This window comes from Oncorhynchus mykiss, chromosome 5 (assembly GCF_057628025.1).
Source record: "Oncorhynchus mykiss isolate SJ-2025 chromosome 5, ASM5762802v1, whole genome shotgun sequence".
Classification (NCBI taxonomy): Eukaryota; Metazoa; Chordata; class Actinopteri; order Salmoniformes; family Salmonidae; genus Oncorhynchus; species Oncorhynchus mykiss.
This window is the reverse complement of record NC_143026.1, coordinates 71,408,694-71,425,230: the sequence shown is the minus strand read 5'-3', so window position 1 is coordinate 71,425,230 and position 16,537 is coordinate 71,408,694. Positions and strand designations below refer to the sequence as shown.

At 40.6% G+C, this 16,537-nt stretch overlaps 2 protein-coding genes across 37 annotated transcripts in view; both read right to left on the bottom strand.

The window, feature by feature from the left end:
• The window catches only part of ect2 (epithelial cell transforming 2), a 35,829-nt gene extending 29,594 nt beyond the window's left edge, over positions 1-6,235 (bottom strand). For 2 of the 5 annotated variants that reach the window (XM_036978251.2, XM_036978254.2), the window contains exons 1-7: positions 5,874-6,235; positions 4,827-4,985; positions 4,598-4,677; positions 3,307-3,402; positions 2,552-2,734; positions 1,793-1,882; positions 1,554-1,661 (exon numbers count right to left, since the gene is read on the bottom strand). In XM_036978251.2, coding sequence (XP_036834146.1) covers positions 1,554-1,661; positions 1,793-1,882; positions 2,552-2,734; positions 3,307-3,402; positions 4,598-4,677; positions 4,827-4,956 — 687 coding nt within the window. In that variant the 5' untranslated portion in view covers positions 4,957-4,985; positions 5,874-6,235. The remainder of the gene's footprint in view (positions 1-1,553; positions 1,662-1,792; positions 1,883-2,551; positions 2,735-3,306; positions 3,403-4,597; positions 4,678-4,826; positions 4,986-5,873) is intronic. The other 3 variants (XM_036978253.2, XM_036978255.2, XM_090235785.1) reach the window with 2 other exon arrangements.
• A 2,464-nt stretch (positions 6,236-8,699) lies between these two features.
• mcf2l2 (MCF.2 cell line derived transforming sequence-like 2) overlaps positions 8,700-16,537 on the bottom strand; it is a 110,291-nt gene continuing 102,453 nt past the window's right edge. For 14 of the 32 annotated variants that reach the window (XM_021604099.3, XM_021604105.3, XM_021604106.3 and 11 more), the window contains 3 exons: positions 16,240-16,355; positions 11,370-11,467; positions 10,325-10,645 (listed from right to left, as the gene is read on the bottom strand). In XM_021604099.3, the coding sequence (XP_021459774.3) occupies positions 10,554-10,645; positions 11,370-11,467; positions 16,240-16,355 (306 nt within the window). In that variant the 3' untranslated portion in view covers positions 10,325-10,553. Of the gene's footprint in view, positions 10,646-11,369; positions 11,468-16,239; positions 16,356-16,537 lie in introns of all 32 variants that reach the window. The other 18 variants (XM_021604107.3, XM_090235764.1, XM_090235767.1 and 15 more) reach the window with 2 other exon arrangements.

Here is a 16,537-nt window from a genome sequence, read left to right as displayed (position 1 = left end):
TCCGCCAACTCCTGGACAGTCTGTGGTGCAACGTGGTGTTGGTGGATGGAGCGAGACATGATGTCCCAGATGTGCTCAATTGGATTCAGGTCTGGGGAACGGGCGGGCCAGTCCATAGCATCAATGCCTTGCTCTTGCAGGAACTGCAGACACACTCCAGCCATATGAGGTCTAGCATTGTCTTGCATTAGGCGGAACCCAGGGCCAACCGCACCAGCATATGGTCTCACAAGGGGTCTGAGGATCTCATCTCGGTACCTAATGGCAGTCAGGCTACCTCTGGCAAGCACATGGAGGGCTGTGCAGCCCCCCAAAGAAATGCCACCCCACACCATGACTGACCCACCACCAAACCAGTCATGCTGGAGGATGTTGCAGGCAGCAGAACGTTCTCCACTGCGTCTCCAGACTGTCACGTGATCAGTGTGAACCTGCTTTCATCTGTGAAGAGCACAGGGCGCCAGTGCTGAATTTGCCAATCTTGGTGTTCTCTGGCAAATGCCAAACGTCATGCACGGTGTTGGGCTGTAAGCACAACCACCACCTGTGGACGTCGGGCCCTCATACCACCCTCATGGAGTCTGTTTCTGACCGTTTACATTGACCACAGCTCGCATTGATGTGCCATCCTGGATGAGCTGCACTACCTGAGCCACTTGTGTGGGTTGTAGACTCCGTCTCATGCTACCACTAGAGTGAAAGCACCGCCAGCATTCAAGTGACCAAAACATCAGCCAGGAAGCATAGGAACTGAGAAGTGGCCTGGTCACCACCTGCAGAACCACTCCTTTATTGGGGGTGTCTTGCTAATTGCCTATAATTTTCACCTGTTGTCTATTCCATTTGAACAACAGCATGTGACATTTATTGTCAATCAGTGTTGCTTCCTAAGTGGACAGTTTGATTTCACAGAAGTGTGATTGACTTGGAGTTACATTGTGTTGTTTAAGTGTTCCCTGTATTTTTTTGAGCAGTGTATATATACACACACACACGGTACTGTAAGAGGTCACAAGTTTATTCTCCAAAGCTAAGGATGAAAAACGGCATGTGTATTGAAACCGCTCTCATTCTTGTACTTTGATAAACAGTAAGACACCTTGCGATGTAAAACAGCTCAGTCCGTCTGTTAAGAGAACAAAATTACGTTTCATGTTTAAAGTGCTGGAGCAAAACATGCCGAAACTAGTTAAGCATTCAATTCAGAAAAGGATGGGGTGTGGAGAAAAGCAAACAGAACTACAGAGAATCAATAAAAATAACAATTTCACAGTCAGCAAGTGAAATGTCATGTAATGAACAAAATAATCCAGAGTTAAGAGCGACTCCCTGAGGAGAATCTATCAAAAACACATCTTAAAAGAACCAATGAGGGAGTGTATTAGCACACCGCAAGTTTTGATAGTTCAACAGCACAGTTTAAACTAAGTTTGAAGATCGTCGGTTGAAAGTACGGAAAAATTGGTGGCACAAAATCACAACTAAATCATATGGATTAGGTTTATACATGAGCTCGTCCAGATGGGAGGAAATGTTAGGGGTGTTTTACAAACCTTGTACTTCTCGCCATGAGTGGAGTATGCAATGAGATGGGTGACTTTAGTGCTGAAGTCCTTACGGATGGCGCCACCCATGTGATGCACCAGATTCACCAGGTTTTTCTGCAGGGGATAAACGAAAGTGACATTTGACACCAACATATCTCTTAGCATCAAAATAGCAAACAAACACAACATGTTGGCACTTGGTAGTGTTACAAATTACAAAATCAGCTTGAATGCATTCCACTTACAACTTCCTCTTTGCTGCGGAAACCAGTGAAACACAGTGACAAGTTGAGCATGGTGGTCGAGTATAAAGGACGAGAGGAAAATGGCAGGGGCTGTGGGAAACAAACATGGTTCTCATAAACCTCTGATACTGAAAACATTCCTCCACTGCTTGTATCAAGTTCTAATCTTTTGGGGGTGCATTACTGGTCAGTAGCAAAGCTGTATGGTTTATGCATGTGTAAACATGTGATGTTATACAGAACACAAACATCTCAAAGTTAACAGGCTCTATAGATAAGGGGAGAGAGATCCGGAGATAATTACTCATTCTGAATATTATGGACATATTTCATGCCTTTTGCATCAGTGTCTGTTCATGTTCAGTTTTTAGAGTTGTGATTTACTCCTCCATAGACCTAGTGTCATCTTAGAGCGGTGTCTGGTGAGATGTGCAGTGATCTGTGGCCAGTGGTGTGTTCATCTTCTGCAGTAATCGGACTGTGTTGAGCAGGTGCTCTGCTTAGACCCAGATAACAGTGACGCATTTCTCAGGGTTCATGGGAACAATCAAAACCTTCCTATAAATCGATTTAACTTCAAAGCACAACTTTCCCTGCGTTTTACTTCATCTTTCTGTAGCAGGCAGATGCTAAATTGCACCATAACAGTCAAAACATCAGTTCTTGAACCTGAGAGGAATGATCCATAGCTGAGCACTGAGTGCCATCCGTGAGTGATTGAGTGAGTATATTTCAGGAGTGATTTGCTCCTGTCCTTACCTCCTCTCGTCCCGCACAGTGCAGAACAACCGGGGGGCCCACGATCCGGTTGTCATGTTTGTAAAGGTAGCTGTAGTCAGGCGAGGCAAAGTCTGCGAGCACAAACACAGTCTCAAACTCTGTGTTTTCTCCGTCTCCAAACTCTTTGACATTGTCTGTCTTTATGCAAGGCACGTTGATATCCTGTGGATTAAAATACTGTTAATGAGAGCAGGGACACACAAGTAGTTATTTGATATAAAAAGGAGTAATTGTATAATTATGAGGGGTATATCATATTGCAATATGAATGACTAATTTAAAGCACATTTAGGTGAGTTTAGAGCAAACAGGAACATTGAAGTTGAAAGCCGTTCCTTCATTTGCAGACACACACACTGCCGCACACCATGATGACATTCCTAAATGCCTTATCAAATTAATTGAGTGCTCACTCAGATGGTGTTATTTTGTTTTTGATTAACTCACTAAATTCATTCAAGAGCAGAAATTGAATCAAGAACACAAAAGGTAAAATATTACTACCATACATCAGAGTACAGTGGACGAGAGTAATCAACAGTGTGAACGTGTTAGATCATTATGTTAAACATTTAGCTTGGACACCAGGTGTTAATAGAAATCTGTGACATTTAACAGTAATTGTGACGATACTGCTGCAGTTACACGCAAATCACCCTGTGATTGCCCATGCAAAGACACCCCCTTGGTGCATTAAAACATGCAACACACTCCCAGTCCGGACAGACACATACCATATTGACTATAGATTTTATAAATTTCTCTCCAGCCTCAACACCCGGTTCCCCTCCTTTAATCTTAACCACCGGAACTTCCATTATTCTGACGGCCTGTAAAATTAAGCATTAACGTCAAACTGGCGACACCAAACTGACAAATTCTCTGAACCAGGGGCCAGTGTCCTTGCAACCCAGAAGGCAAGGACTTCAAACAAATGTCAAGTGCAATCCAGGGGGAAAGTTCTGATATATTAAAAGTTCAAAGCAGCAGGATAACTTTTTTTTGTCAATTCAGTCCGATTAAACTGTTGGCGGATGTGACAGCAATAAAATTAGATTTCAGTAGTCACATACACATGGTTTGCAGTTGTTACTGCGAGTGTAGCGAAATGTTTGTGCCGACAGTGCAGCACTTATCTATGTACAGATTGTCCCACGAAATAGATCATTTAAAGGGGAAGTTCAAACATTTTCACATGTAGCCTTATTTTAAATCGTTCTGTGCATGTAGTTGATACCCCAAAATGTTAAATAAATATATTTTGTTAAAGACAAAATTGATTGTTACATTTTGCAGAGTCATCACTTGCCATTGAATACAATGCAATTTGAAAATGTTTCTAAAGCATGTTAGAAAAATCTGCAAAACACTCCAAACCAACTCATATTACAACACAATCTCATTCTGGATAATGCCTCTGTACAATAAAAAAAATAATTGTTTTAAGTTCTCTACTGTACCATAAATACATGTTTGAATTGTACTGTTTAAAATTTTTTAAAAATGCAAATATGGATTTACGAGGCAGTGTAATTATTATTATTATTTTTTTTTATGGATGCAGAGGCATTACCCTGAACAAGATTCTGATTATTCTTCAGATATGACAAGTTTCTCAGTTATTCTCAAGGGTGAACCCATTTTTATTCCAGCAGTTAGGCTTGTGCTGTTTCACGTTCACAGACAAATCACATTTGCCCACTCTCCTCCCCTGGCTCACACACAGACATGTCTCCTGTCCTGCCTTCACTATGAAAGCTTTGGCAGTAGTGGGTCTCTAAAGGCTATGGACAGGACAGAGTCTGAAGTTTAACTGGATAACCTGGGTGAGATTCTTCTCATCTTTGCCAAAGCTAGACTTCTAAATATATAGGCTTTATTAGTCCCACATTTATTTGTAATAACATTGACTCAATGCACTCATTATCCTTAAAACAATAAAAACTATCACAAGAAACAAAACAATGCAATGTTTTCACAATGACAACCCATACAACTGGGCTCAGAACTATTAGGGCATGGTACCTGCAGTGCTTTAACAAGTGCTCCATTTTTGGCAGCTTCTCCCACAAGAACGACTCTGGTTTCGACACGATGCAGCATCTCTACAAGAGAATACAGAGGACTAAGGGCTCAGTGAATCTCAAAGGTAATGTGAAAGCAATCATAGAAAGAAGTCTTTTCTGTTTTGAGTGACAGCCTCAGGTAAAAGGAAGTTAATATCCAACTGATTGAGAGAAGGGGAAACTCTTGCCTTCCATGTCTTCACAGTCCAAACTCAGGAATACATCCTTAGTAGTCTCAGCCAACCTGGAGTCATACACAGAGGAGTCCACCAGCAGGCTACGAGCCATCCCCAAAGTAACTATGCTGCTGTCAGCCATGGCAGTGTGACAGGGGTGGTGGCACAATCCTGTCCAAACAATCAAAAGTTAGGAGAGTCAGAGCTTGAGGAGAGAGTGAGGTGTCAAACTTGGAATAAAAATGGAAACGAATGTTATGTTCTAGTCTGAACTAGGCCTGACTGTGCTGTTACAAAACCAACAAGCTTGGATGAGTGTAGTTGATCTGAGTGTTAACGTTAGAATCAAGATAGCAAGCTAGGCACATGATTACGACTGGTTTGTTTTCTAAGATTTAACGTTACATACAGTATCTGAATATTGGTAACTGTTAGCTAGCTAACGTTAGCTATGTGCACATTGGTGCAATGTCTAAATTGGTTTGAGCAAGTAAGAAGTTGGTCCACTAACGTTAGCTAACTAACTTCCAACTGCTGTTCTAAATGTATAACTAGTTATCGTTATTCAGGCAGGGTATTGAAAGCGTTTTTGGTAGCTATCTTGGCATTTAACATTATTCGTACTTTAGCATTGTGACAACATCAGGAGTCGGTGTTACGTTAGCTATGCAGTGTGTCCCAAAGTTAGACGTACTCAGTCGATTTGAACTTTTTCTGTTGAAAGCAATATCCAATGGCCATGTACAAATACAGTAACATACATCCCAAGTTGTTAATCAAGGTTGTTGCTGTTACTTAGCTAGAAACAATGTGTGCGTCAACGTACAGTGGACACACTTGTCAAAGGCTGAACGAAGCAGGCTGGCTAACGTTAACAGTAGTTATATACATTACTCAACGTGTTGCTAGCGACCTGCTGAACAACTTTAGCTAGCTAATTAACGCGAGCTCACTTGTTGAGCATGCTTGCTAGCAAGGTCAAGGGTGCATATTTTGTTAGCTAGCTACTTAAAAATCATGGTTGCTGGGAGAAGTAAACAGAAACATCAAAGGACTTACCCAAAGCTTTGGAAATAACAAAAAAATAATCGCAGGTGACAGTTGTAAACTGGCTAGTCGACCAGTTCAGCTAGCGGTTGGCTAACTGAATTGACACTGCTATCTGCAGGTTATTCCTGTCTCTAAAAGTAAATATATATATATATTATATGCGTTTGCGGTACAACAAACAAATATTTACTTAACTCCTGGTTTAAATCTTATCTAATGCATACTGAAAACGCGAAATTAACTTTGGTTGTCGGAATTAATTGTTTGTCTGCATAATCCATTTTGTTTGGGACATTGTACGCCCGTGGACAACAAAGTTCGCTCAACCTGAATTCAAAAAGCAAGGCATACGAGGCGGCTGTAATCTGATTGGACAAGAATGGGAAAGACTGAACGGAAGCAGCACTGCGGGGCTTCTGATTGGCTCGTGGATTCAAACTACGATGCCCACTGACACTGCGGTGGAAACGGGTTGACTACGATGTTCCACACACACCTTTTCATCAGAGATTCTTCAAATTCCCCGCTTCTATTATAAATCCCAAAATAAACATGGGCAACTTGTAGTTAATTGAGATTTGGGACAATGGTCGTCTATATTACATACCTCTGCTTTTTTTCAAGCTACAATATTGTTGACCAAAATAATGAAGATAGTAGCCTGCCCTATTGCTGGAAACCTACCAATAACCTACCAAATGCCAACTGTTACAGTGCTGTTAATAAGTATTGCATAAAGCTTCAAGTTCCTCACAGTACACATTGACAATCTGTAATGGTCCACCCACACAGATAGCGCAACAGCACCTCTTCAAACTCAGGAGGCTGAAGAAATTTGTCTTGGCCCCTAAGACCCTCACAAACTTTTACAGATGCACAATTGAGAGAATCCTGTCGGGCTGTATCGCCACCTGGTACAGAAACTCCACCATCCGCAACCGCAGGGCTCTCCAGAGGGTGGTGCGGTCTGCCCAACGCATCCCCAGGGGCACACTGCATGCCCCCCGACACCTGCAACACCCAATGTCACAGGAAGGCCAAAAAGATAATCAAGGACATCAACCACCCCAGCCACGGCCTGTTCTCCCAGCTACCACCAGGAAGGAGAGGTCAATACATGTGCACCAAAGCTGGGACATAAAGACCGAAAAACAGCTTCTATCTCAAGGCCATCAGACTGTTAAATAGCCATCACTAGCCGGCTATCGCCTGGTTATTCACTGGACATTAGAAGATGCTGCCCTATATACATAGACATGGAATCACTGGTCACTTTAATAGTGGGACACTAGCCACTTTAATAATGTTTACATACTGCTTTACTAATTTTATATTTATATACTGTATTCTATTCTACTGTATTTTAGTCAATGCCACTCTGACATTGCTCATCCTAATATTTATATATTTCTTAATTCCATTATTTTACTTTTAGATTTGTATGTATTGTTGTGAATTGTTAGATACTACTGCACTGTTGGAGCTAGGAACACAAGCATTTCGCTACACCTGCAATAACATCTGCTAAATATATTTATGACCAATAACATTTGATTTGAGAAAGGTGCATTGTACATTCACAAGTGAGATAGGCTAGCACATAATTTATTCCTCTCCCCTGTTTCCAGGCTTACATGAAGAGGAGTGTGGAGCAACAAGACAGCGTCAACCTACAGTTTTCATTTCAGTCCCTCTCAGGCAAATCAACTTTCTCAGACTTGCACCCAGACAAGGCTTCAAGACAAAATACCGATAGTACATGCCTACCTCTTTGAACTGGCCAAGATTCCCTGGTGTCACCATTGAGAGTTTGTTCCTGGGGCCGATGCTCATGATTAATTCCTCCCAGCAGGCCCTTCTGGCTGCGGTGCAGAGTTTGTCTTCACAGAGCCTCTGGAAACCTGCACCAAGCCTGGAGGACAAAGTGATGAGCGCAAGCAAGGCCCTTTCCTCCTTTTCCTTTTTTTCTCAAGTCCCAGCTTCTGTATGCCTGTCACATCTCCAGCTCTTTGTGTCAACTCCTCTCTCCACCTGTATTCCCATATGTAACTTGAAAGACATTGTACAACAAAGCCTTTCCTTGCCCTCCACCCCCCTGCCATTGTCATTCCCTGTACCACACTCAATTTCTACCGCAGTGATTGGCTGTGATGGACTAAATGTTCACATTGCAGTGATAAGTACCTTTATGAAAAGGTCCAGGACACTGCACAATAGTTTTTTTGGAACACTTTATTGAAGTGGAGCTAGTGCTAAGATATGCCCTAGTAGTGTATATGCCAATGGAAATTAAAAAATAGTGAAAGGCAATGCAAAACAACATGAAATGTATGTGATACTCACCAGCAAGGAAATTTGGCCTACGAAGAAGATCACATCTTTTAAATGTTTAATCTAAAAATATGTTGCATAACAGTTAAGTAAAGAAATCTGTTGATGCACTTAGAGTGGCAGGTTTAGGTTAATGTTTTTGGTGAAAATGATTGATTCTGAGAGAAAGAATATACGTTTTTAGACATAATTTTCAAGTGCTATAAATAATGCTATTTTGATAATTTCTTTCATGCAACTGGTGCCAGAGACTAGATATCTTGAGCATTTAAAACTTTAGGTGCTTGTTTTTAAAATATAATTTCATCTCAGGAGAAGAAAGCAGATCAACATTTAGTACCAGTCACCAACTGAGGGAATTACAATGATGTACTAGGCTGGCTGTATTCTGCTACCTGAAACCCCATTGATTACTGACAGAAGAGCAGAAATAAATAATGGCTTTCAAGACATGTATTCCATCATATACTTTACAGAAAAAATAATTTACACATCACTTAGATGGCATGGTTCATAAAAACAGTCACAGATTTATTCTGATTTCACCTTAAATAATGACATTTCATTTTAACACAGCCTTAAATCATCACAATTGAGTCAAAAACCTGTCTAAAAAGGCAGCTACTTTGTGGGAATTCATTTGCCTTTTGGCTGAATTTCATAACGTCTTAGATATTTTTTGCAAAGGTCCAGACCTCTTCTTCACATTCCATCACCAGGATTTACCACACTGCATCTAGAGTTTCCTCTGTCTTCAGTCCCTTTGAGAACGTGCCGATAACTTTCAGCGTCTTCCAATTCTTAAAACACCCCAAATTGTTAAAACACTGTTGAAATGTTCCCTGACGGTCATATTCAGAGAAGATCTAATCACATTGAGATGATGCGACAAGTTAATTGAATACTATGTTGTTATTGTGAAAAAAAATTGGTTCTCAATGACTAACCTGGATATAAAAGTCAAATAAATAAATACAAAAATGTTTGCAGTAGCAATACAGCTTTTTGAGGCTCTTTATATTACAAGATTGGAATACTGTGGCCGTAGACAATCTCAGGTATGTTATATAATATCTGGGGCATTCAACGCCATTCTATGGCTTAGAAACACTGATATTTATACAAAAGTCAGATGATAAACTGTTGAAGGATCATATGAGTCATATCACTGATGGCTCTTAGCTAGTTCCTAAATATGCATTATAGTAAAACATTATATATTGGGAACACAGCGTATAGCAATAAATATTCTGTACAGTAAAATTTGAATATTTTCATTACAATCATAGCATTGAACTTATTCAAACAATGCACTATGTTCAATGCACTATGTTCAATGCTTGTAATCATAATCAACCATAAGATGCTATTTCATGGGTGAATTCACTACATTCCAACCAGGACATACAGTAGATTTGAGATGAATCCAATGGGGAGGCACAAGCCAGAATCTGAAAGAAGATGGCATGAATACTTATATAATGATCAGATGGGAATTGATATTTATAGAATAGTTATACACAGATTTTACACGAGTGAAAAAAAAGAAATATATAACATGTATGTACATAAGATGAAGTAAAGAGCTATTTATTTTATTCAGGGAATATAATAATATATCTTGCAAAATGAGAAATCCCTCAGTTATTTATAAAACAACTGAACGGGCAAGGAATTCAGCAGTACGAAACAAAGTTTGAAGAAATTTAAACTTTAAGGATTTTTAAAAGGTAAGAATACAATCAAGCTTGTCTCCAATTAAGTCTATAGATCAAACATATTCCCCTCGATGGAAAGATCTCCAGTTTCCATGGTGGTACTTCCTGGCCCACTGTGTTCAGGATGACCCTCCTCACAAAAGGTTACCTGGGGTGTATTCATTATGCCTATTCTGTTGCAAAACGTTTTCCAACAAAAACTAAAGTTTCTATTGGACAAATTCAGGTAATTCCCTACCCATTTCATTCTGTTTGTTTCTGTTTGGTTCTTAAACAGTAAACGGTTTCCGTTGAAAGATGTAATGAATACACCCTTGATTAGGCCACAGGAGGGAGTGTGGTGTGCATCAAAGGTACGTCAGAATATCTTTGAGAGCACGAATCAAGTACAGGGTTTGACACATGGCAAAATGGTGGTAAAAGTTATTTTCTTTAATCTCAGTAGCTGAGCCGAGCAAAAGTCTTATTTTCAGTGTAGCATAGCAACAACAGAGGGCACCTACACCACTATTGACTTGACTTCAGACTTGCTTTTTCTCTGTCTGAGCAGAGCAGCTGAAATTGCTCCCCCACTTTGAAGCTTGACCAAGTTGGGCTAACAGCATGTTCCAGAAGTTCATTGCCAAATGGTCCATCATGCTTATCTACTTTCCTGAGATACATCTCCCCACGTACTGGTTTCATTTTCCTCTGAGTCAGACAGAGCTGCTGTGCACATGTCACTGAAGATATCTGGAATGTAAAAAAAAAAAAAAAAAGAAGAGTTAAAGACGCAAACACACATACATGGGAGTTAGGATCTAACATTATGGAGGCCAAGCAACAGGCGTGAAGGGAGTGGTAATTCTTAAGATTCAAACATCACCATCAGTCTTTTTAGAGAGGGGTTGCATAGAATGGATACAATGACTGACCAAACAATGCAGTTTTAATAGCAGTGTAAAGAAGGACACGATGGTGAAACAATATTGATTAAGAGCAATACCAGTGAAGAGTGCTTCTATTAAACTTTATAGTAGTACAAACCAGTACGCTGCTGGAATGTGGCTTATAAATGGTTTCAAGTGGGGAAGCTCTGAGCAAAAATATGTCAACTGCCCAAGCCAAGAACAGAAGATGGCATTCCTCTCAGTGCAGACAAGAGCTTGAGAGAGCACTTGTTTAAAGGACAGAGCTCCAAGACAACAAGACAAGCAAGGCTGTGAACTGAACATTTCAAGGGAAGGCTGAGGTGAGGGAGGGAGGGGAGAGAGAGATCATGCTGCAATGGATGACATCATGCTTTGCTTGTTCACCTCTCAGGCAAAAGCTTTACCGTTAGAGTCCACCCAAGCACGCACCCCGCCCAATCCCCCAGCACTGAATCAAACTACCGCTTTGAGCTAGGGTGAGTGTTTTCTTGCAATGCCAGGAATACCTCATAATTTTATAGTGGATGTGGATTAGTCAGAAATACCAGTAGTGTTACAGTATGAGTGACCTCCTTCTGCTGCTGTCTGAAGTACACTGGGCGGTACCAGACCTGTCTTCTGAGTAATAAGATTCTTGACTAGCCTAAAACATGAAAGAGAATGTAGGCTTTAATGGAAAGGCTGGTGTAGGGCCTTATGCTGGAATAGAAGTGATCAGAGAGTGACTAGGTGTTGGATTACTGCCACTGGCAGTGGGGAGAGCAGACGGGGCCCTGGGAGTGTAGAATCTCACGTATTTATAGGCATAGTATTTGATCAGGAGTTCTCTCTATGATCTTGTCTGCGAACTGTCAAGTCCAAAGTTTCAGATTTTGACACCCTGCTTCGTGTGATGGAAAGCTTGTGTATTCATTGGTTATGCTGCTGCTTCCGACAGTTGATTCTGTCCAAAGCCTCTGTACTGCTTCATATATGCATTCAAATCCTCCCAGCATTCTGTCTGTACACTCTGTACACACTGCAGCTCTGCCTAGCAGAACAAGCACTATCTGGCCTTGGCCTGATGCGAACCACCCACATGAAGGGACTTAAAAGGAGCACTGGCCCCATTTCTCATGTATTTAGTATTTATTAGGATCCCCCATCAGCTACAGGATTAAAACAATTACATCACAACAAAACAACAGCCTATATCATAAAGAAAACAATACATCATATTGCATTATTACTCTATTATTAGAAAAGTACAATATAACATTTTACAGTGTGTGTGCGTGTTTGTGTGTCTCTCTTCAAAGTCCGCGTCATAAGGTGCTGTTTTATCAGTTTTTTTTTAAATCAGATTTTACTGCTCGCTTAAGTTCCTTGATGTGGAAGAGAGTTCCATGTAGTCATAGTACTGTGCCTTTCCCAGAGTCTGTTCTGGACTTTGGGACTGAAGAGACCCCACTTGGGAGGTCTTGTGGGGTATGTATGGGGTCTGAGCTGTGTGTTAGCTGTTTGAACAGACAATTTGGTGCTTTCAACATGCCACTACCTCTCACAAAGACAAGTAGTGATGCAGTCAATCTTTCCTCTACTTTAAACCAGGAGAGATTGACGCGCATGTTATTGATATTAGCCCTCTGTGTACATTTAAGGGCCAGCTGTGCTGCTCTGTTCAGGGCAAACTGTAATTTGCCTATGTCTTTTTTTGTGACACAACCATATAACTGGGTGGTAGTCCAGGTGTGATAAAATTATGGCCTGTAGTACATGTTTTGTTGCTTGTGATGTCAAGAAAGCAGAGCTTTACAGACAGACCTGTCCCAATCGTAGCTACCTATATGTTCTGACCATGTCAGTTTACAATCTTGGGTTACACCTAGCAGTTCAGTCTTCTCAACTTGCTCAATTGACACATTATTCACTACAAGATTTAGCGAATCATTTGTCCTAAATTCAATGCTTTTAGTTTTGGATATATTAAGGATTAGCTTATTACTAGCCACCCATTCTAAAATTGACTGCAGCTCTTTAAGTGTTGCAGTGATTTCACTTGCTGTGGTAGCTGGCATGTATAATGTTGAGTCATCAGCATAAATAGACACACAGGCTTTACTCAAGACTAGGTCATTAGTAAAAATAGAAAAAAGTAAGGGTCCAAGCAAGACCGCTCGCTTGTGGTATCCCAACTCTACCTGGTTTACATTAGAGGGGCTTCCATTAACAGAACACAGAGGGTGTTTTTTAGATACTGTAGGTAACTCTCATTCCATGATATGGCAGAGGATGTAAAGCCATAACACATACGTTTTTTTCAGCAGCAGATTACGATCGATAATGTCAAAAGCTGCACTGAAGTCTAACAAACAGCTACCACAAAATTCTTATTACCAATTTCTTTCTGCCAATCATCAATCATTTGTGTCATTTGTGTTGAGTACGCTTCCCTATATGCGTGCTGAAAGTCAGTTGTTAATTTGTTTACTGTGAAATAGCATTGTACTGTATCTGGTCAAACAACTTCTTCCAAAAGTTTACTAAAGGTCAGTAGCAGGCTGATGGGTCAGCTGTTTGAGCCAGTAAGGGGTGCTTTGCTATTCTTGGGTAGAGGCATTATTTGTGCTTCCCTCAAGGCCCGAGGGCACACACTGTCCTGTAGGTCTAGATTGAAGAGATGGAAAATAAGAGTGGTAATATAGTCTGTTACCATCCTCAGTAATTTTCCATCAAAGTTGTCAGTACCAGGTGGTTTGCCATTTTTTATAGACATCAATAATTGTTACACCCCTTCCACACTCACTTTAAAGAATTCAAAATAACAATGCTTGTCTTTCATAATTTGGTCAATTATTAAGGGACATGAAGGTTCAGAGTTTGCTGATCTTGCCAATGAAAAAGTAATTCAAGTAGTTGGCAATATCAGAGGGTTTGTGATGAATAAGCCATCTGATTAAATTAAGGATGGAGCTGAGTTTGCCTTTTTGCCAAAAATGTCATTTAAGCTGCTCCAAGGCTTTTGAATCATCCTTTATATCTTTTATCTTTGTTTCGTAGTACAACTTCTTCTTCTTTTTGTTTAGTTTACTCGTATGGTTTCTCAATTTGCCAATCGGCTTTGGAGCCAGACTTTCGCCTCGTCCCTCTCAACCATAAAATGTTTTAATTCCTCATCAGTCCACTGGGTGCATGCTTATCAGTAAATTGAAGAAGCAATTTCATAAATGTGTAAATTCTGGCATCTGGTTGTTCCTCAATACACACAGACCAGCAAATATTCTTTACATCTTCAACATAGGAATCACTACAAAACCTCTCGTATGATCTCTTATAAACTATTTTAGGCCCAGTCTTTGAAACTGGTTTTTCTAGATATGGCTACTATCTATGATCACTACATCCAATGGGTGTGGATACTGCTTTAGAGCATATTTCTACAGCACTAGTAAAGATGTGATCAATACACGTGGAAGATTTCATTCATATATACCCTGGTAGGTTGAATAATAACCTGAACCAGATCGCAGGCACTGGTTATAGTCTGAAGCTTTTTCTTGAGTGGACAGCTTGAAGAAAATGAGTCAATATTTAGGTCACACAGAAGTTATATACCTCTCTGTTGATATCATATACACTCTCTGTTGATATCACATACACTATCAAGCACTTCACACATTATCAAGATACTGACTGTTAGCACCCAGTGGTGTATAGCAATTTTCCACAAGAATAGGCTTTAGTTGAAGCGGGTGAACCTGAAGCCATAATACTTCAACAGCATGACATGAGATCCTCTGTAAGCTCTACAGGAATATGACTCAATGTATACAGTACCTCCTCCCCCATTAGCATTCCTGTCTCTTCTGTAGATGTTATAACCATGTATTGCTACCATTGTGTCAAATTAATTATCCAAGTGAGTTTCAGCGATAGCAAGGAAATGAATGTTATCTGATGTTAGTAAGTTATTGATTTCATGAACCTTGTTCCTCAGGCTACATATGTTATTGTGGGCAATTTTTGCCCTTTTCTGGGTTGCTTATTTGCGCTGATAGTGCAAGGTGAACTGCTCCCAATGGGCTTCCTACTAGGGTCAATTGTCTCAGTGCTAACAGTGTAATTCAGGTTTATAGGCACATGATTACTGATGACAAAAGCTGTCAGATTGACAAAGGTATTCAGGGGAGTGAGAGAAACATAAATTAAGTTACATTGACCGTACTACCATTTCTACAGGAGGTGATTTGCTTTCCATGTCCTCTGTTGTTGATTACCACAGAGAGGACTGGAGCATTAATATACCCTGGCTGTCAGTCTCTAAAACAGTTTGCAATGTTGCTGGAGATAATATTGGAACCCCTGCGGTTAGGGTGAATCCTCTCTCTTTTACAGAGTGCTGGTTGCTCCCACAGGAAATCAAAATGGTCACAAAAGGAGACATTCTTGTTCTTGCAAAGTTCCTGTTGACAGCATTTGTAAATATGCTGTCAACAGTGAGTAGGCTGGGGACGTACTGAAGCCTACGTGTGGATGCTAGGTGTGAAGCTGACACCTTACCCGTGGCATGGACAGACAGGTGCACCCGCTCCTGGGAGCACTGTGCTAACATCAATGCAAATGGTGGACCAGATTTCAGTTAGTCAGAACTATCATACACAAAGAGAGTTGTGCAGAGTTTTAAAAACTTCTGTACAGTACATGTTGACTTCCATCTATGAAAAAAAAAAAATCTTCATTTAAATGACTGCTGAAAAGGAGAGGGTTGTGTGAGACGTTTTAGTGCCAGAACCCAAAGATGCAAATGATGGGAGATGGTTTTAAAATATGAAATATGCATGAGGTGATGAAATATGAGCATATTCAAAGCATTTTTAAGTGCAGCTTTAATCTAATGGAGTATTAGTCACCCCAAAATGCACTGCGAAAGCTCGTGTGATACCACAATCCCTCTCTCATCCACCCTGGCTTGCAATGGATTCTGGAGGCTATTACTGTGAGAAGGTAATAACCACTCCTCATAGTGGTGGGATGAATCGAACAGACGGATATATTATTCATTTAGGCATTGTGTTTTAATTTCCACTGTGATATACAGATCTACTCAACATTTAGGCTTTAATATCCTGAATGCCTCATTGAAATAATTTTACAATTAATTAATTTTTAATATAAAACTACACAGCAATAACTGTTAGTCCCAAGGGAACCCAGGAACAACATTGTTATTCGTTATAAATTTTTACAAACACAGTTTTAAATCAGAGAAGAGATAGAGATGGGCAGTGTGTGAATACAGTGCAGGAACAATGACTAATATGATTGTGCTTTATCCTGTTGAGTTGGGTCCCTCTTACTACGGCAGGAGAATTGGTTTCTCTTTGGGACTCTCATAGTGTTCAATGGATAGAGAAGGTGGGTGCAACCATCACTCACCAGTGGCCATTCTCTGCCTCATCCAGGAACTGTACTAAATCTCCTGACTCCAGAGACAGGTCCTGCGCTGTCCTCGACTCGTACGTCAACTGGACACGGAAGCGATCATTGTCCCCCTAAGAGCAGGGAGAGAGTGGAGGAGGAGGGTGATTTAGAGGAGATGCCCTATCCTTGTAGTTGTGTTTGGTCTTTGCATGTGATGGTGTGTAACTTGTGTGTGTGTCATGTGATGTGTGTCTGTCTCCACTCATCTATTCTATGTGTGTGTACAGCATGTCCATCTGTCAGTCTCATGTTG